At 35.9% G+C, this 22,313-nt stretch overlaps 1 protein-coding gene across 1 annotated transcript in view; it reads right to left on the bottom strand.

Annotated features, from left to right (window-relative positions):
• Positions 1-259: 259 nt before the first annotated feature.
• The window catches only part of LOC150081408 (low density lipoprotein receptor adapter protein 1-B-like), a 51,114-nt gene continuing 29,060 nt past the window's right edge, over positions 260-22,313 (bottom strand). The window contains exons 5-7 of the mRNA XM_090379281.1: positions 14,721-14,858; positions 9,558-9,598; positions 260-1,761 (exon numbers count right to left, since the gene is read on the bottom strand). Coding sequence (XP_090235407.1) covers positions 1,611-1,761; positions 9,558-9,598; positions 14,721-14,858 — 330 coding nt within the window. The 3' untranslated portion in view covers positions 260-1,610. The remainder of the gene's footprint in view (positions 1,762-9,557; positions 9,599-14,720; positions 14,859-22,313) is intronic.

Below are 22,313 nucleotides of genomic sequence, written 5' to 3' on the forward strand. Positions count from 1 at the left end.
ACAGCCTCATTTTGTTCACTTCAATGCATTCTCTGTAATTCATATCCAAAATCAAATTTTATTTCAGCCAAATTCATAGTAGATTAGTCTTACAAAATTTCATTCTTTCAAAAAAAAAAACTATCCAAAATTTTAAATCTAGATTCATAGAGAAATTATAAAATATTTCTTACAAATGTAACAGTGAAAAGAAATTTAAAAAGCCACAATATAATAACAAGGAAAGGGAATAAATTCAGCAAAAAGGCTGAGAGAGCATATAGTTATTAAGAAATTTGCAGCAAAAAAGCAATTATTTATAGTAAGATGCTTAGCAAGACAACTAATAAGATTAAAGAGCATTTTGAAAAAGAATGCAGATAATACTGACTGCACTTGAGCATACAGTTTCTGGTCAAGGTAAACAGCACTGCACGAACTTTCCTCTTTAACAAACTTTTACAACATATGGCTTTGGGGAAATTTAAAATTTAACAATAACAAACTTTCCATTTCAATCCAAATACTGCAAATATTAATTGCCTTTATCAAATTAGAGCCATAATTTTTAGGGCAACAGGAAAAATATTTCTGCACACATAAAAATAGTCCAATAAACAATTAGTGTTAAAGGAAATTTGTAACAAGCGTGAACTAGCACCCCTACTGCACTTTAAGTGTTTGACTTAGTCACTAACAATCACCATGCTAATGTTGCAGCTGAACAGTTATTTCAAACTAAGCATGCTTTTGCATGCAATGATAAATTTTTCCCATGTTAAAAGTGGCATATTTTTCTTAAGGCTTAAAAAAAAAAAAATTGCATTCCTTAATTTAAGGAATGCAAATCAAGTACACTGCATGCTAACTGATATGAAGATAAATATTCATCAATTAGCATTATACCAAACTACAGAACTCAATGGCCAAATATAAAAGTAATTCTTACATACTAACAATTTTATGCCCCTTCCCTACAACAAGCAACACTTACCCACTTCTGAACTTAATCAGATCTTGCAAAATACATAAGGGGGTCCTGATGCCCTAATCATGTTTTAAATTTATGCACTATCAATTGCCAAGAGGATATTTATAATCCATTTTACTGAGAAATTAGAAGTTGCATGCTATTTGTATGAACCAGTGTTCCATTGGTCCCAAAGGCGTCATGTTCTTGCTACACTTATTTTTTTTCTCCTGCAGAAACTGGCAGTGGAGTTTCTTAAAACAGAGAATAAAACAAATAGTTCCAGGAAAATGAAGTTTAAAAATTTAGGACCAAATGTTACAACACATGAGAACAGTTATGTTCTGCTTTAATAATTAAAACTTGTAACAAATATTAAAATTTAACAAGTTTACTGCATGATATGTTTTATTTTTTTTATGCTAAACAACATTCCAAAAAAAACATGTAGAAATAACATATGTAGTAAATGGATACAAGGAAGGGGGGGTTGCTGTTCATCAGATTTCAGAAAAACCACAACCTTATTGAGATTCATTCATTCATACATGTCAGCGTTGTGGTGAAAATCCACAAACTGTATAGCAGTGCCTTAAACATCTTCCAAGTGACAATGTCAGTACAGGAATAATGACCATACAAGCACTACTGTATCAAGCTACTAGAGTGACAAGAGATCATCCATTTGATCACTGAAAAAATGGTCCCTATCGTGAGACTTCTCTTGGCTTTGTACAAATTGTTCGAGATCTTGAATATCTTCAGGTTTCAGGGTGGTGTTGAACATTGGATGAGATCTGGAATGTGCTAATCTGAAACAAATATTAAATTTGTGATGTAACTGTTTCTCAATTATGCACTGAGCTATGCTATTACTAACAATTTTTTGCTCCTATTTTACTAAACTCACCTCTTTTCTGTTTGGTTCATTGTAAAAATGTGGGAAAATAAAAACTTACTCTCTCTCTCTATGAAGGGGTAGATTGATTCTACCAAAAAAGTTAATGTTCAAAAGCAAGTAGGTCAAACAGAGCTTCTGGATTCTCTTCCCTATTGTGTCTGTAACTAAATATTTAAATGAAAAAAAAAAAAGTTGGAAAATCACCTGGTATAGATGTTGCTAATGGCACAACTAAAATGAACTCATTTCAAATTCTACCTGTGAAAGTTCAATTGCTAATCAGATATTCAATAAAAGATTCATTTGGGGATAGTTATGTAATGATTCAAAAATCATTTTAAAGCAGAATTTGTGATGAGAACAATATCTGCCTTATCAGTTTGTGGGTTATGTTTTTTTGTTGTGGCAATGAGTCAGAAGCTTGGTTTGTAACACACAATTCACAATATGAACTTCATTATATATTTGAAGTTTTTAGGAGTAGACAATTGCAATGCAATAACTCAAGTTATTCAAGAAGTAAGAACACGTTAAAATCCTCACTAGGATTAACTGCATCCAAGAAATGTACAACTGGCTATGGTTTGCACCTGTTTTTGCAGAATTATGCAAGTTCAAAGACTGACATTCCTGTTGTCATTTCATGCTACAAGTTGCATACAATGTTCAGGAGGGATAAGATTTTATCAGGATTTAGTTGCTATTTATATTGGAAAAATGACAACTAGATTAGGAACAGATACCATCTTGGGCACAAGGCCTTATGACCATAAAACAGTATTAAAAGTGACACGTTACAAAATAGTAAACTCATTGTTGCAATACAGAACATAACCTATAAATTAATATGGCAAATATTATATAGGCAGAAATAATCTCCAAATGAATCTTTTAAAGATCCAATTACCAATCAAATTTTCATAAATGGAATTTGAAACTTTCAGCCATGGAGTCAGGTAGTGACATCTATATCAGCTAATTTCCCATCATTCTTTGTCATTTAAATGAATCATTTATTTAATCATAGTATGCACAAGGATGGGAATCCAACCTCTTATTTCAAGCGGATAAAAGCAAAAGGTGAGCAAAAGTTGCGGCCAATAGCTTTGGTAAGAGACCAGAATGCTCGGCTACCATTTGCACAAGAAGCAAGTTTTCTACTCTTAGCCTGTTTGCAATCTAGTTTGGACTGATTAATAACTGCTTTACAATTATGAGCTTTGGTGTAGGCAGAAAAGGAAACTGAAGATTTGGAAACAAGCCAATTTTGACATGCCACATTCTTATCTGGAACAGCCTCAGCATATTTATTGGAAAACCAAGGTTTGGATAAAGGAAGAGTGAAAATAATTTCACTGACACTCTGTGTGAATGTTGACATCAGAAGTTTTGAAAGAGTAATCAGACCAGGGTAAAAAAGAAAAATCTTGCAGATCCACCCCATTCTGCATTCTTGTAATGGCAAACACCACAAGGTTGCAAGAGAAAGGTTCCATCAGAGAAGAGAAGAGACCATCACAAAGTCATGATCTAAGGTGCCTAGAGGCCACTCACCTTGACAGTGTACTTAGAAGCATTATTTGTGAGTTCAAAAAAAAAAAAAAAAATCAAGCATGCTGGTGCATGGTTAGATTGTCTGGTATTCTGGTAGGTAAGTGTGTGCAAGGTCATTAATAATTACAAAAGCTGCAGCATCTCGACCATATGGCTATAAAACAGAAGCTAGCTGGAGTTGTGAACATTAAAATCACCAAGGAAAATTACCTCACTTTTAGGAAAAAGTAAGTCACAGTTCCAAATGATTAGTGGAACTGGGAGAATGATAGAGGCAATAGACAAATTTGACAGAATGTGATAGAGATTTTAAGCCACAAAAGATTGAAAAGAGGAGATTCCAAATTATTAAGTCTCTGACAGGGAACATCAGAATGGACATATGTACAAGTACCAACCTTTGAAGTGAAAGGACTCATACAGTGAATAATTCAGACAACTGAGATGAGCAGTGGTTGAATCAACTGTTAACTGGGATTCTGTCAGAAAAGGTACGTGGGGTTTGATAGTCCAGATGGAAATGGACATCAATGAAACCACACGTATTTGTGAAATTAGCATTAGTAGAGGCATACAATGCAAGAAAGCAAGCTCATGCAGCATCAGCACAGAAAAAAAAAAAACCCTCCCATCTCATCCCTCCACTCGTTCCAAATGCCTGTCCAGTTCAGCCTTAAATTTATTTAGGCTATTAGCTTCCACAACAAAAGATGGAAGTCTGTTCCACCAATCAACTACCCACTGGCTAAAGGCAAATTGCTGCACATCCATCTTCCCTCAATTTGAAACTGTGCCCCCCTCAGGTTCTTAGTCTGAGCAAGACTAAGAATCCCATCAGCATGCAGCTTGCTCAACCCATTCAAGGCCTTATACACCTCAATCAGATCACCTAGCAGGTGCCTGCCTACTCTCCAGGTGCTGCAATTTGCAGAATTTAAGCTTTCTTGGTAAGAGCACCCCTTTGTTCCAATCACTAATGTTGCCCTTCTTCGTACTCAATTCTAGCAACTCTACATGCTTCCTAAAATGAGGCCCCCAGACCTGTACACAGTACTCTAGGTGTGGCCTGACCACTGCCTTGTAACAATGGGATTATCACCTCCCTGTTCCTGCTAGCAAAATTCCTATATATCATTGACAAGACTCCATGACCTGCCCTGGCAGCCCGTCTGCACTGTCAGCGAACTTCATATTTGGCTGCACAGTTAGCCCCAGGTCTTTCACTTTCCACTTCCCTGAGTGTAGTACCACCCAGTTGGTACGTTTAGTAATGAATAAGAACAACAAACAACCATACAGAAAAAGTGGGCTAATGTCTTATAATGGACTTTACCTTTGTAAGTACTGACAGGAATGGTTGTGGGTTGGTAGTTAAATGTTTCCAAATTTTGTAGGACATGTGCATGGTATTTTTTTTTTTTTTAAAAGAAAGCAATACTCTTGATTTGATTATAAATACTGACTGTTCATGCATTAAAAATCAGCAGATAAAAGACCAACGAGGCAGCAGTGATCACAGTGCATTGATGTGGGATTTACATAACAATGTAACTACTGTTGAGCACAAAAACAGTTTTTGCTTTCATAGTGGTTACTACAGTGGTCTCAGATAGTATCTAAGCCGTTCTGTGGGCCAACTGCAAAGTAACTATAGAAGCTACTATGCTTTTTATATTAACTAAGAGATACTGTTCAAGTCTTAGACTTAAGTTAGATGTCAGCTGAATGATGAGACTTGTGGCAAAGAAGAAAAATGTGTGGGATACATATAAATATCAGCTAGTCTACAATCAAGTAACTAAAGGGGTTAGGCAACCTAAGGCAGGTTAAAAATTCTCTGGCAAAGACTTAGCTTATGTTAACATCAGAAGGAAAGCAATGAATCACATTAGCCCACAAGGTAGGAATCATAACTACTGATTATCTTGTTCAGATTTCTGATTAACTGAATAAATATTTTTTCATGCAGCTGTTTTTAGGGATGGGGGACTTCATTTTAAGGATTTGATCTATTGGAACAGGTGCAAAAGAAGAGCAACAAGATTAGTCAGGGGCATAAAAAGGGTACATGTACCAAGAAATACTTCAGTTTACGTTTTGCAGCATCTTGAAACAATGTAGCTAGACTTTATATGGATTGAGTAAACTAAATGCTGATGTCATCCTTACTCTTTCTTTGATAAGGGGACAAATTTAAATTGAAAAAGGATGGTTTCATATCATATCACGTGGAGGTAAGTCCTACATGTGAAGTATCCTCCTCCTCCTCTTGTTACAAGTCTTTAAACAAGTAGGCCGGCCATGAATGGCAACACACAAGATCTAAGAGAAAGTTTGGCCATACCTATCTCATTTCTTCAGAATATGGGGGGGGGGGAATCTATAGCATACCATGTAGAAACTCAAGGGTGTAGTCTGAGTAAATGTTAAAATTAGCAAGAGGACCAACCTGAAAAACTTTCTCCAATGCATATGACCTTAGCAGTTTCCCCCAACAGTTATAAGCTTGAACTCTGTTTATGAAACCATTTAAAGAAAGGAGTGGGGAGGCCCCCTACTGATTCAAGAGGATTATATAAATTTTGGGGTATTTACAGATGTGGGCAGTTCCCCCCCCCTTCCCCAGCTGTTGCTGTGCAAGCTTGTTTCCTTGCATCATTTGTCACTAACACTAGTCTACTAATGAGTCTGATTTAGCCGAAGCAGCTGTTTCTTTTAGTATTACTGAATTTTTCTCAGATTTTGCCAACAAGATTACTGCAATGAGCACCTTAGGTTTGATTTAATTAAGGTGGCCTGATGGAAATATCCATCACTAGCCACAAAGTGGACTTTATGTAGGGCTAAGATAAACATTTCTTCATTTAATTCTACACTCAGTACACAAAGTTCAATTGCTTATCTGTGTTGTAACTCAAATAACTAGAATAGATTCTTACTGAAATATTATCCAAGAATGAATGACCCTTCTGGGATCTACATAGGAAAGCTCCATTTGCACTTTTAAGACTCAACTTAGACCCATTACCTTAGATCAGGGGTTGGCAATCTTTTGAGCGAAGAGCCAATTTTTTTCTAATAAAAAAAAAAAAAAATTCGAACAAGGAGCTCAATACAAGGATGAGACAATATTCAACATGTCCTTCCACCCCATTCCTTGGCTTCAGAACTCACATTCCATGTGATCAGTGACGGCCACACCTTTCTATTCAACAAAGCAAAAATTCTCAGCATCAACATGATTATACCAAACTACAGTAAACCCCTGCTATTCGCGGGGGTTATGTTCCTGAGAAATGCCGCGAATACCGAAAATGCGAATACTGAGTTATGGCTCCCATAGTAATAAAGGGGTTCCATTGCAAAGTATGAAATATATAAGAAAAACTAGCCTAAAATTTTGTCTATGTATGTATTATATGTTCCTTCATAATATGACTATGTACATAGACAGCACATAATGAAATGCAAGCATATGGCATCGAAATGAAAATAAGAAACAATTTAATATTAAATGTAATATTTATTAGAAATTTCAAACAAATCTTTCAAACCAGCGCATTTGCTAGCTAAAAAACTTATCAGCCAGTGCTATCACCAGTTTCGCTAAAGTGTTGATTAACGAGTTTTGCCTTTTCACGAATGAGTGAACTTAACGGAATTTTATTATGAGTTCCGTCTTCTATCCACAGATTTAAAGCCTTTTCCATTTTTTTTCTAATTTAACATCACGAGTTACAGAGCAAATTTTTGAAGCAGTTAGTGCGTTTTCACGGACACTACAGCGGATTTTTTCTTCCGATTTCTTGATTGATCGTACCGTTCATTAATTGATTTTATAATGTTTTGCCACTGAGAAGACACTTTCACCATTAGAAATTGCCTAATAACTCAATTTTATTCGCTAATGTCATCACTTTCTTTGATATTTTCACATTCCCCTTATTATTCGTAGCCATATTTTTGTACGGGTTAGAAAGAACTTGTCCACAATAAACTCTCTTCCATTAACACACTCGAAAAAGTCTGTTTTACACTGCAAAACGGTAGATTTATCACTTTTGTAAGCATATCAATTTATAAATTGATAAAATTTATAAGCATATAAATTAAAAGAAAACGACAAAACCTTCCATGACAAGTGCATAACACATACTGAACAAGGATTAGTGAGAAACATCCATGCTCACGATTTTGTCACCCCTCTCCCCCCACCCACAGTGCTGTTTTGACCAGGAAAGATAATTTTAGCCACACCCATGTTTTTTTATGGGCGCTTTTAGGTTTCATTTTATATTAAATCAGTGACCGCGAATAGCGGGGGTTTACTGTATTAATTTCCGAGATGCTTGAAATTAAATTACATCAAAATTCAGTCAATGTATGTCGCCCCTATCCCATTTCAGTTTCGTGGTTCTTCACATGCATGTGCCAGGATTGCAAGTTATCTCCATGCTATAAAATTCTGCCGCAATACCCACAGTTTCACTTTCCTGTGATCATGACCCTATCCACTTCAGGAAAGTGGCAAAATTCTTTAGTTTTATAATGTTTCAGGAGTAAATGTTTTAATATTAGTTTTTAAAGTATTAAAAGTATGGATTTTCATTATTTATTTGGTTTCAAAATAAGGACATTGTATTCTCTCGCTCAAAGATTAGGGTTGGCGATTCAATGTATTTTGGGGCTGGGCTTGGGATTCGTGGGCCTCCAATTCAGTGGTGCATGGGATTATTTCTGTCTAGTTATTCAAAAATGGAGAGTATCAGCACTGAAGTGTTCTACAAGACATCACATCATAGAGGTAATTCCTCCATTTCTAAACTAATTAAAAAATATTTATTAATACTGAAAAACATGACAAACATCCAATTAGGTACGAATTAATTTGAGTGCTGCTGAACTTCTTGAGTGAGTCTGCCGTAATTTGCTGAGAAACTCATTGTTCAGATGGTTTCTTGATTTATTTTTAATATAGTTCAAAGTTTGAAAATATTTGCCTGCAGAAACACAAACCAAACAGAGAAGTCCAAATGCAAATATTTTCAAATTTATGTGTGTCCGGTAAGCTACTCCATTCATTGAAAGTGCATAGCACATGCTTCTTGATTAGACTGGGGTTCAAACCCGTGACCACCAAATACGGAGAATGCGGAAAGGTCAGGGAATGAGCACCACATATCCCTGGGGCAATATAGCCTTAGTTGCTAATGCTCCTAAAAACCAAACAACAAACCATTCATTGAACACTGTTTGGTCTTGCTTTTTCAACTTATATATCACAGTCCTGTCTAGAATTGCAAGGGCAGCCTTTTACCTCTCCAAATCCTCAATTTGTGCTTCACGTGGGCTAAAAAGTTAGAGCCGCAGGTTGCCGACCTCTGCCTTAGATCTTGATTTTGCAGTTATCAACTAATATCAAATGGCTTTATTAGTTTTGTACTAGCTAGAGTTATGTTATTACAAAAATGTTTAATGTATGACAAGGAGGTAGTTTTAAATCTAGTTTCCATATTCTCCAACCAGATCAAATCAATTTTTAAATTGCAGGATTTAATTTTAAATAATTTCAGAATACATGTCTACAATTTCTATTAGTTGTATATAGGCAGAATGATATTTCTCGAGTATTACACATATCTCACGATAATAATAGAAATGCAGTTTAGCCACTGAACTCGAAGATAAAACAGTTTAAATAAGCATACCTGTCCCTTATCATGAGTGGATAAATTCACAATAAAGGACAGGTATGCTTACTTAAATTGTTTCTTAATTGAACATGCATCAGAGAATGATAAAAAAAAAAAAGAAATGCAGCTTGGCAGAGAAAGACTTTTGCAAAATCCCCACAGAATGCATGCAATAATTGTTGCGTAAAAAATTAATCTTTATTACACAGGGAAAGCATACAAAAATGCACTGAACTGATTCAGCAGGTCAATTAAAGAGATGGCTTAGCAGGAACAGTTCATTTTACAGCCTTTCATAGACAGTAGCTGTAGGAATAAACAGAAGAACAAGGAGTCCCACATCTTGACCTTCACCTCTCGTACCATTAGATTTTGTTGTGTACATTAATTATAATAAAAATAGAGTTCTGAAATACAATACATTTTTGTGCGTATAAAAGAAAATTAAACATTACATTACCTAGAAAAGCTATCATCTAAGTTCCTGTCATTGTCAAAACCCTAAAAAATAAAGGAAAGAAAAATTCATAAGTATTCAAGTGTTATAAAAGCATCTTCAAAGCTTAAGAGTAAGGGGGAAAAAAAAACCTCATACACAAACATACAGTTTATGTTCAACAGTAATTAGATTGTATGAATCAGAGTTGTACTATTCAATGTTCTACGTTGATAATAATATTAGTGAAATAATAAGAGGAGTTTACCTCAATATAGTGCGTAGAACACTTCGTATGATACCTTCCAGAAATTAAAACGGAAAAAAAAAAAAAAAAAAAAACCGACAACTTACCGGTACATTAGAGTAAAATATAAATAATCAATTTAACACAATTCAAATCAATTTAAAATCAAATTAACACAATTAAAAAATCTAACAAAAATATTCAAAACTATTTTCCTTCCTGAAGCTGACAATGCTTTGACTGTATGTCGTGATCACAGGAATGAAAATAATATTTGAATATTTTCGTTAGATTTTTTAATTGCATTAATTTGATTTGAATTGTGTTAAATTGATTATTTAATTATTTATATTTTACTCTAATGTACCGGTAAGTTGTCGATTTTTTTCGTTTTTATTTCTGGAGGGTATCCATACGGAAGTGTTCTACGCACTATATTGAGGTAAACTCCTTATTATTTCACTAAGTTCAACAGTAATATCAGTAAGGTAAATATGATATTGATACAAACTTGTACTTCATATATTTACTTGAATATTATGTGCACATGTATACAAATGGAGTTTTACAGTACCATATTTATACAAGTGTCACATTTTTTGTACTGGTTTTGCAATCCCATAAATACAGATGCAACGATTTGAGAATATTCCAACACCGCAAATTTGGCATGTGATATATTTTTAGTCTTGCCACCTCACAAATGAACTGAAGGTTGCCCCACCATATACAATCTAAGAAATGGAGGGCTTAGTAAACTAGGGGAGAAAAAAAAAAAGTGAATTCAGATATCAGACTGACTGAAATGAGATCAGAATTGATTATAACACGCTATTTCAATCACCACTACTTCTAAAATAGACTGCATGTGGTGATGGAACTTGAGACATTCTCCTGGCAGAATGATTATATCATAACTACACAACTTTAACTAAGTAAATACAAAAATTAAATCTAGTTTCCATATTCTCCAACTGGTCTTGGCGCATTATAGGCTAAGTTGCTAAAACCCAAACCCAAATTCTCCAACCAGACCATGGAAGTACTAGTACACTATGTGCTGTATTGCATAATAATAAATGTGACCACTATGTTATACGTTCATGATAAAATTAAACTCCATTCAAATCAAGAATTGCAAAAAATCATTTCAGCTTTAGCTACTTATACAATGAAATGAAATCTACATCACTATGATATAATTTAATCACCAGCTTGGCAAGCACTGCCATATGAAATTGACATTCTGCTAATTAGCTGACGAAGTGTTCTACTGTCTCCATCCAGAATCTCCTGGTCATTGCAATTTGTTCTGGAGTGGAAGAAATCTTCAGCCATTGATGCTATGAGCTGCCAGCCACAGATTGATCTTTAATGTGCCTGTGCCAATTAAATTGCAGTTTTCTTCAAACTGCTTATTTCCATAAACCCATGATGTTTCTTGTCTCTGTCACATGCATACCACATTGCATGTGCACATTTGCAGTCTCCTGCTCAAGAAAGGGAGGAGAAGAAAAAAAAAAAGCACCAGCCAGTAACCTTTGGTGATCCGTCTTTGCCAATTAGGCTCCAGCTCTTCACCAGTCACATTACAGGTGTATGCAAACACTTATACTCATGCAGTGCAGCTTGAAAGGAAGTACATATGTGGAAGTTTGAAGCCAAGCTATATAGATGACTTGTAGATGTATGAAACTTATATGGGGAATAATTACATATTTCTCAATTCTAAAGGCCACAACTAAGTGCATAAATACAACTTTTTTAGACCATACAGCAAAAGCATGCACCTTCCTTGCACCATATGGCTAATACTAAAAAATATTGCAAAAAAGGTTAGCTGTTTAACTCAGCATAATGGTCACACTTCACTACATAAAATACTATATAAACTCATTTACTTTACTCTTTTAAAAGATGCTATTAGCATAAGCATATGATGAAAGAAAGCAAGCTTATACAATATCAGCCAAAAAAATTAACAAAAAAAACTTTCACCTATCTATTCACTGCAAAAGTTTGTCCCGGCAATCAACCACCCACTGGCTAAAGGCAAATTTCCAAACATTATTCTACAACTTGTCCTACAATTTGAATTTATGCTCCCCCAGGTTTGTAGTCTGAGGAAGAATCCCATCAGCATTGAGCTTGCTCAAACCATTCAAGACCCTATACACCTCAACCAGATCAACTTGCAGGTGCCTATTCTCCAGCTGTTGTTATTTGGATTTTAGGAGAATTAGCAACTAAGGCCATTTGCTCCGGGATATGTGGTGATCATTCTCTGACCTTTCCACATCCTCCGTATTTGGTGGTGATGGGCTCAAACCCCGGTCTAATCAAGAAGCGTGTGCTACGCACTGCTGCTCCTTCCCACCTGGCTACGGAGGCGCCTTATTCTCCAGCTGCTGCAATTTGTAGAACTTAAGCCTTATGTGGTAAGAACAATCCTTTGTTCTCCTGACTGATCTCGTTGCCCTTCTCTGCACTTGTCCCAGCAATGCAGTATGCTTTTGAAACTTGTTACTCAACAAATTAAATGTGCATATTTTTCATATGGTTTATTTTATATTTTTTCAAATCAAAGTTTATGTAGCTGGAATGAGGATTAATGAATTCTGATGTTCGATCAGCAAAGCAGGCTTCAGTATTAGTGCCTTATGGCTGGTTGTAATCTTTTTCAATAGAACTTTTTTTCCCTTTTTTGCTTCCTAAAACTAAATTGCAAATCAGCAATACTTCTGCAGTTTCTGGCTAACTAGGAGGGGATTAAAGAAATGAATCCATGCTGAAATTTTTTTTTAATGTCACACATATCTATATTTGATTTCCAAAACTATTGCATGTGGCAGCTTCAACTCTATATCTATAGGAGAAGAGTTCAGTTGTGTCATTACACTAGATGATATAGTTAGCATATGATTTCTGCAGCTAATGAGGGAGTTATAAATAACAATTGATATTATTATTTATAAATAAAATCCACGTTGATTGCATATTTATGCTTTCATAGTAATATGGTCACTACTATTAGTGTTTTTTTTTTTATGAAAATCCCAAACACAAAAAGTTTCAAAACCTATAGTACTTAGTACCGTGCATGGGATGAGGGGGATGCCGGAAACTTTACTCTAGAGACTAAACATGGGTTTCACCACTTCAAGCCTCCAATAAGCAAAGTGGTGGTATTTCACCAGTTGATGAAAGTCATCTACCACCTGAAAATGCACAGGTTTGGCCCTACTGGTCAAAGCAGCTGTCTTTATGGTTTGTGCGATAGGACTAACAACTGCATGCTTCCTGGACACAAATTAACAGGAGTTTGCTAGGACTGTCCTGAGAATAAAGACCCACTTACTGCTAGCTACTGATAGTTTGAGGTATGGTTACATCAGCCAATTGTTAGGAAGTGTACAGTTCTTCCATGGCGGAATGGTTATGAGCAGGAGTGCAGTAGCTTTGTTGTTGGTGTAGGGATTTATTAGGAGCATCGCAGCAACTATGGCCATAGTGCACCAAAGTGCAGTAGCAAACACACACACACACTTTGACTAGACCAGGGTTCAAGCCCGTGACTGCTAAATAGTTGACCTGCCAACCTACACTGAACCACCATGGCAGATTATGGTCCATTTCCCTCAACATGAATCATTGAGGAGGCTTCCATCCTGCAGTGGATCGATAATGGCTGCAGTTTTTTTTTTTTTTTTATCAAGTTCCTATAGCATGAATGAGGTTGCCAGCAAGGAAAACAAGTCTCTTGACCACAAGGAACTTACTCCATTAAGAAGTCATGTTTTTAACATGTGACAGTTTTTAGGCTATAATTGCAAATTTTAATTTGATTGATTTTATTTATGTTAAAATGAAAGTCAATCTATGAAGGCAAAAGGTACTGGGAAATTTTAATTAATTAAAAAAAAAGCTTTTCTAAATAAATTATAATAAACAAAAGTTAATATTAAAGCAAAATATAGTATACAAAATCCATTATGGTTTTCTAAAATTAACAGGCCTATTTAGTTTTCATATTTAGCAGTATTTTGGTCCCCAAGGACTAAAAAATCAAGGTTCATCACCTTCTCTGTCATTGCATAATTAATACTATGTTAACAAATGAGACTGATTTCTTTACAAAGCAAACTCTCCTCTACAAGATCTCTATATTATCCCAAGGAGACGTATCTTTGTAAAGAGATCTCTCTCATTTGCAGTTATTTAAATAACTAAAGGCTTTCAGACTACATTCTCTAAGTGCTATACATTAGATAAAGCACTATTAGAACTGTAAAAAAAAAAAAAAAAATAATAATTTCCACTTTTATATGGCAGAAAACATGTAGTGTAGGTTAATATGGTTAGTATATTTAAGAAATTTCTGTTTAACCATTTTCACATGGTATGGGATTTTTTCTTTTCTTTAACTTTGTTCATTATTACAAGGTAAATTACAAGGTTCATTATTACAAGATAGTAAACCTATAATGGTCATTATAGGTTTACTATCATTAACTGATAGTACATCCATATTGACAATTACAGATAATAAATGCAGGGAAATTCAAGTATCAGCAAAATATACAGAATATTTTTAAATTGCATCAACAAAGTAATAAGTGCAGTGCTATGTACAAAAAAAAAAAAAAAAGTAGAATTGCACATAAGTTTTGGTAAGTAGGAAAAAAACTATCTACTATGATGATTAATACCAGAAAAGGAATATTTAACCACTTTGCAAATTATTTATTTTTAATGTTTTTCTGATTAAACTGAGGCATCCATTTTTTGCAGAGATTATTGTTATTGCTTTTAATATGAAAATATTAAATTAATATCTCCATGTCAAGTTTTCCAAATATTGAACAAAGAGGGGGGGATCACTGTTAAAAATGAGAATCCTTAACACTTATTACTTCAGATACAATAGATAAAGTCCATACCCATATTTTCATTGTTTCACTTGCAGACTGGCAGTCCATCCCCAAATCAATTAAGGTGACTTGATTTTCCTCAGATGCTCCACTCTCACTATTATTGGAATTGGATGTGTTATTTTCAGAAGTACAGTTTATTCGATCCTAAGAAAATGTTGAAAATTAAATTTTTATAAAAAGATCAAATAAATACTTGGCAACTGCAATGCAGTTTAAATTACAGTGTATTAAGATTTCTAATGTCATTTCATAAATAACATCTATAAATAATTTTGGGAATCTTTTTCTTAAATAATAATTTAAGAAAAAGATTCCCACAAAAGAAATAACATCCAAGGAAAGCACAATTTAACGTAATGCGAAGGATAACATCTGGTTTAAAGCATATTTGGTTTTTAGCTATGATACAAAACTGTGATGCAACATTTTTTTAAAATTCTCACCACAGGTGGATGCGTTAAAAAAACGCAATGCAATACGTTATTCACTATTCAGATTTACAAGTAACAAGGTTTTAAAATTAAAATTGGAATAATGCAACAGTGTACCAGCAATAGTAGCCTTGTTTATTTTAATTATTAATCAATGTCTTTAATTAAAATTAGAAACAAGAGTTCAATCTCCTATAAATAAATACTTGTGGCTGTTGTGGATATAAGCAGAAAATGGGTAGTGTTAATGGCCAAATTATGCAAGGATGCATGTTTTCAAAAAAAATAAAATAAATAAATAAATAAAAATGAATTCTCTCCCATCTATCACCAAATGTATATGAACTCTCCACCTCTGTCAATACTTTATTCCAATAATCTGCACACCATGAAGTTTGCCTGAAGGTAAACTACATGAAAATTACCCTTAGTGTATTCTGAGATGAGCTTCTGATTTGTGAACCACAGTGAATTCCAATAAGACAACAGTACAATGCTACATAATTTTCACTTGCCAATGAATAAAAACACATCAGAAGAAATTTAGCCACACTTTGATTAGGAATAATACAAACCTGAAATAACAACATGAAACCAGATTCAAAAGTTTAAATGCACCAAAATTTAAAAACTGTTATAAAAACTTGAACCCATATAAGACTGTTTCCCAAGTTTTATAAAAACTCTCACATTCCAAATGAAGAAAATGTCAGATTGAACAAAGCAAACCTACAAACCCTGACATATATATTGTTGCAAACAATTCACTATTTTGTCAGGCAGGATAAGAGGGTGAAAACTGAAAAAGGAAAGAGATAGTAGGAATATCCAATTCCCCATGGATTTCCCTAGTAGTTTATAAAAAAAAAAAAAAAAGTTTAATTGAGCAAAGAATACAGTAATGAAGAAAAGATGAAAGTTGTTCACTCTGAAATCTGAGTACATAAATACCATCCTCATTAGTAGGACATCCCAAATTTTTCTGATTGGGGAGGGATAGAAATGGCATTAATTGAATGTATGTACATATTTAAGCCGATGTTAACATAGGAATATTATTTTTTTTTTATAAAAAAACATAATATCAGCTGAAATAGATACATTCAATTAACACTGTCCACCCCTATCAGAAATATTAATCTCTATTAATGAGGATAACAAGTGAAAAACTTCATTCTTTTCTACATTATTGCATTCTGTTGAATTATACTTCTTTCCCTGAAATATTAGGAATCAAATTCCTTCCATGAGTATCTTTCCATAGCAACAGCCTCAACTGCAACACACAATATTGTGAGAATTGCCATGTCTAATCATATATATATATATATATATATATATATATTAAAAAAAAAAAAAAAATTAAAGCTGACTGTGGGAGTCTTATAAGCCAAACAACTGCAAGGAATACGATAAAAATCTCCTTAGACAACTTGAATGAGCAAGAAAATAAGTGCCTCATTATGGGCAACTTTAACTAACCTCTTGTAATAGAAGAGGTTACTTATCAGCAATACAAGAAGAATTTTGAGCTAACTGGATGAATTCTTTATACCAATATAGAGAGGGATAGTACTAACATCTCTGATCCAATCCTCACTATCCCAAGTTATATCAAATATATAGAAGTGCAGGAAACAATAACAGGTAGTAACTATAGTCAGAATGGGTAGTATCCAAAGAAATTCAAACATCAAAACTCACTAGGGGTTATTATATCAGATTAAGATTTTTTCTTGGGCTCTCTGTATACAGCAATACATCAACAGTGCAGTTGATGCAGTGGAAAAAACTATGTACCTACTGACTACATCAGCACTAAACAGGAAATAGTTTCAATGGGAAAAATAATGATGCGTGGGTATCATAAGTACTGATTAAAGCGGCACTGTGCAAGGTATTGCCGTATTATTGGAAATAAATGCATTATGGGACATATTTAAGGGAATTACAAATATATCCATTCCATTGAGGAAATACCACAAAACGACAAGATAAATTATGCAATAATAAAATATTATTGAATAATAGTCCAACTATTAATTGCCCAATTAAGACTTATATAATACTAATTCATATGTAAATTATATATAATAAAACCATTGAGGGATGAAACAGGCAAAAAGCAGAGTATGAAAAATAACTGGTGAGAGAGAGCTAATACTTGGGAGTTCTACTAATACACACACACACAAAAAAAAAAAAAAAAAACTGTATATCAGATTGGCTCTCAATGAGATCAAAGGGCTGGAATAACAATCTGCTAAAGTGATACAAGTTGAACAATCAATTTGCAAGTATTTACAGTTTATAGCGTGTCCAGAAGAAATCAATAATACTAAAGCCAATTCGAATTGTTGCAAAAATAAGTGATAACTAAGCTCAGAAAAGTGTCTTTTGAAAAGAGTTACTGGGACTAGAGGAGGGGAAAAGTCCTAGAAATAGATTGCACATCCAATTATAGTGGGGGAGGGAAAGAGCTCCTGATGCAACTAAGAAACATTTTTCTTAGGTGGATCAGGATCTAAAGAACAGGAACAAATGAGTATACTTCAGAGTGGACTAGCATAGCAAATGGCACCCTCATTATTCAGCACTATGGCATCTTGTTTCTAATCTTCCTTAATGGTAGGAAGAGTGGAGGTCAATAACCAGAACCACACCATTCTGCACCAAAATGGCTTTAACTGGTTTCAGATATGGTCTGAAAAATGGCAACTGAAGATTAATTCTAAATGTAAGTTCTGCACCCAGAGAATAAAACATTTTACGGAATAGATCCAGGACTAACTAGGGGAAAGGGGGTTAGTTAAGTGATTCAAGATGAAAATGGACTTGAAATTATTATACAACCAGATTTAATTAACCATATAATGGAAATAAGCAGACAGGAAGGCATAGAGCATGCTATCTATAATTTATAGGACCTTTTCAAGTGGGGAGAAGAATTACCTACCTAATAACAGGTAGGTCCACCTTTCGCACAGATAAGGGCAGTCACATGGCGAGGCATTGAGTCCATGAAAGCGTTCCACAGGTATTTCCATCCATGTCTACTACAAATAATTGTAGTTTGTCCATAATTCCATCCCATTCCTGGGTGGAGGATCCAGGATCTTTCCACAGCATTCATGTCCAGTGAATGGGGGAGGCCATTTCATGGTGGTAAAATCTGCAGAATGCTCTTCGAATTATGCTCTAGTCACCACGGCTCTGTGGGGAGGTGCATTGTCCTGCTGTAAGGGACAATGCCCTGTGGGTGCACGGTGACCATGAAGGGATGTATCCAGACGTACCAGAGGTCTCAATGTGCCAAGTGAACATGCCTAAGACCATTACTGACCATTCACCTGCCTGAACAGTTCCATGTTGACATGACAGGTGCATAGCTTCATTCAGTTTCCGTCAGGTACGCACCCTTCCATCTGCTCGAAATTGGATTAATTGGACCAGGAGACCAATCTCCAATCACTGCTGCTGTTCTTACACCCAGTTGAGGTGTAGAGTCCTGTGTCATGGTGTTCAGAATGGGACCCTGGTGGGTCGGCAGCTCCCATAACCTATTGCAACTAATGATTGCCCGATGGTTTTTTTGGCAACTCCCTTGTTGAAGTCTGTGGTGATTTGTGCCACTGTTGCTCTCCAGTTGGCTGAAACAATGAGAGACAGACATTGACGGCCACGTTCATCCACCAACAGCACCGTCCACGATGAGATGTTATTCCGGAAATGGTGCATTCCCGATATACTCTTGATACTGTTGAACAGGAATAGTGCAGTTAGTGTACCACCTCCGCGATAGAGTAACCCATGCAACAGGCACCCGCTATCATCCCTCTTTCAAAGTGTGTTAACTGACGACATTTAATTCATAGTGACATCAAATTACAGTTCACGTGAATGCAATGATACAGTGTACCTATATACCTGCCAAGTGGCAGGTTTGTCCACTAGCAAGATGGGTGACAGCATTGTGTTGCCCAGGAACCAGGTATCCCACGATTTGTGTCCTTTCAGTGTATATGATAATGGCAAGATTATATTTAGGATACTGCATTCAGGTCTGGAAACTGGAGGGAGAGAGAGAAGAAAAAAGAAAACCCCCTTCCAGACAGGGTTCAAAGAAAAGATAACCAGATTGGTATGGAGTATTAAACACTGCCTACAAGAACAGCTTAACTATAATCTGGAACGACTAGCAACTGGATGTGTAAGAACGGATCTGAGGTGTATAATGGTCCTGAAAGGAATTGGTAAAGTGAATAAATCAAATTTTCTGTTTATAACTGAGGGATGACCACATAATTAGAGGAGTTTGCAAGATGGTTGGGTTGATGTTTAATGACACACTGGCAGTTGAGGCCATAATGCGCCAAGTCGGTTGCAAGCTAGACAGAAATAAGGGGAATATATAAAGATATCTCTTAGATATCTTTTTCACTTGTAGATGAAAAGTAGTGAATCTCAGGAAGTGACAAAAGACGATCCTACAAGTTTACCTACAGGCAGCAGTATAACCTATAGTACTTAGTACCGTGCTTGGGTTGGAGGTTGACAAGAGAAGATATTTGTTGACATTAGACTTGAACTTCGGTAGACTGTAATTTTCAGGAAATACGTATGAAGGAAGGTTGTTCAAAAAAAATGGCAGTTGAATGAGCAAACGAGGAAGATGAAAAGTTGGTTCTGTGAGTTTGAAGTTGGACAGTAAATGGATGTTGGCTGGTGGCGGTACGTGTTTGGACTATTTTAAAAGAGAGCGGGAATTATAGAAGCCAATTCAGAAGAAAGTGCCCATGGAAGTATCTGTAGAGACAGTACGTAGATGCAGCAGAAACAGTATGGCTATGAGACAGAGTGGAGAGACTGTTAGAGAGGAGTCATTAATTAACCTAACTGCCCTCTTCTGAATGGAATCTAGAAGCCTGAGAGAGGTTTTGGGGGCACCACTCTAGATATGGGAAGAATATTCCATGATAGGGCAGATTTGCGATTTGTACAGAGTGAACAACTGTTTGGAAGTAAAGTAAAGTGGAGAGCAAAAGAGAAAACCAAGTTTTTTAGATGCAGAGGAAGCAATATTTGTAATGTGCTTGTGGCAAGAGAGATCAGAAGACAGGGTAATCCCCAAAGGAGATATATCAACTTGCCTAGAAATTGGAGTGTCACCAAAGATAAGCATAGTAGCAGAAGAAACCTTTTTGCAAGATATAAGACAAGACTGAGTTTTAGAAGGATTGAAATCAACTAAGTTGTCTTTGCCCCACTGGAGAATTACCTGGAGATCGGCATTTAAGGAATTGGTAGCGGATATTCGAGAAGTTGAAGCTGATTGAGCAGGGCAAGGTTTTTCAAAATACAAAGTGGAATGCAATGTGCTCTCATCGGCAAAACTATGGATTGGATTTCCAGTCAGTGGAAGGTCATTAATATACAAGAGAAAGAGAGTGGGGGAAAGAACTGAACCTTGGGGGATATCAGCATTAGTGGAGAAGTTAGAAGACAGAGTGCCATCTACCATCACCCTCAGTGAGTGATCAGAGAAAACTAACCAATTACAAAAAAAAAAAGCAAACCATAAGATGGAAGCTTGTTTAGAAGACCTTTATGCCATACACGATCGAAAGCCTTTGAGATGTCAAAGGCTTTCGATCGTGTTGCTCTTGAGATGTCAAGAGCAACTGTTTGTTTCACTGAACTTTTCCATTGAATTTGTCCATAAATGGGTAACATAAGCCAGAATCCACCAGTGGATCGACACTGACAGAATTCATACTAGCGATCGTTGATCAGACGGAAAGTTTCTAGGTAGTTTAAAAGTTGGCAGTTAATTGATTTCTCCTTTCCTTTACAAAGAGCAGAAGTAATTGCAATGGGATGATAATTGGATGGGAGGGATTTGTCACCCTTTTTAGGAACTGGCTGGATATGAACAAATTTTCAAGTAGAAGGAAAAACACCTTTGCAATAAGAAAGTGAAAAAAGGCAGCAAACAGGAGTAAGTTCAGGAGCGTAGGTTTTGAGAACAAGTGGAGAAATACCATCAGGACCTGGATCTTTCTTAGCATCAAGATTCGACAAAATCCTTCTGACAACCTTTTGAAGGAAGACCACAGGAGGCATTGAATGGAGGGTGTTGGGAATGGTGGGAGGTGTTTAATTAAGATCATTAATACATGAGTTGGAAGAAAAATGGGATGCTAGCAGGTCAGCTTTATCCTTGGCTGAAGTGACAACAGAACCATTTGGTTTTGACAGAGGCGGGAGCAGAGATGGGCAAAAGTTGCGGCCAATAGCTTTGGCAAGAGACCAGAATGCTCGGCTACCATTAGGGCAAGAAGCAAGTTTTCTACTCTTAGCCTGTTCAAAATCTAATATGGACTGATTAATAACTGCTTTACAATTGTTGCGAACTTGGGTGTAGGCAGAAAATGAAACCGAAGAATTGGAAACAAGCTAATTATGATATGCAACAGTCTTCTCCTGAACAGCCTTAGCACATTTATTGGAAAACCAAGGTTTAGATAAAGGACAAGATTTTAAAGTGAAGTGTGGGATAAAGGATTCCATTCCTACAAGAATAATTTCACTGCCGCGATCTGAGCAAACGCTGACATCAGAAGTTTAGAAACAGTAATCTGACCAAGGAAAAGAAATCTCGCAGGTCATCCCATTTTTCATTCTTGTTATGTCAAACGATACGAGGCTGGGAACAGCCACGAGATAAAGGCTCCATTGGAGAAGAGACAATCACCAAGTTGTGATCTGAGGTGCCTAATGGACCACTCAGTTTGACCGTGTACTTAGAAAGGCTCCATAGCCGAGTGGTCATGAGCGGGAGTGCATACTACATGCTCCTTGAGTAGACCGGGGTTCAAGCCCCTGACTGCTGAATACGGTCAATCTGCCAACCCGCACTGGACCAGCGTGGCAGATTATGGTTCATTTCCCTCAGCATGAATTGTTGAGGAGGCTTCTATCCTGCAGTGGGGTGATAATGGCTGCACTTTACCTTTTTTAGAAGGGCTGTTTGTGAGAAAAAGATCAAGCATTTTGGCTGTATGGTTAGGTTGTCCGGTATCCTTGTAGGTAAATGAACAATCTGTGCGAGGTCATTAGTAATTGCAAAAGACTCAGCATCTCCACCAGCTAGGCCGGTGTGACTAGA

Source organism: Mastigoproctus giganteus, chromosome 8 (assembly GCF_048544385.1).
Source record: "Mastigoproctus giganteus isolate SK-2022 chromosome 8, ASM4854438v1, whole genome shotgun sequence".
Taxonomy (NCBI): Eukaryota; Metazoa; Arthropoda; class Arachnida; order Uropygi; family Thelyphonidae; genus Mastigoproctus; species Mastigoproctus giganteus.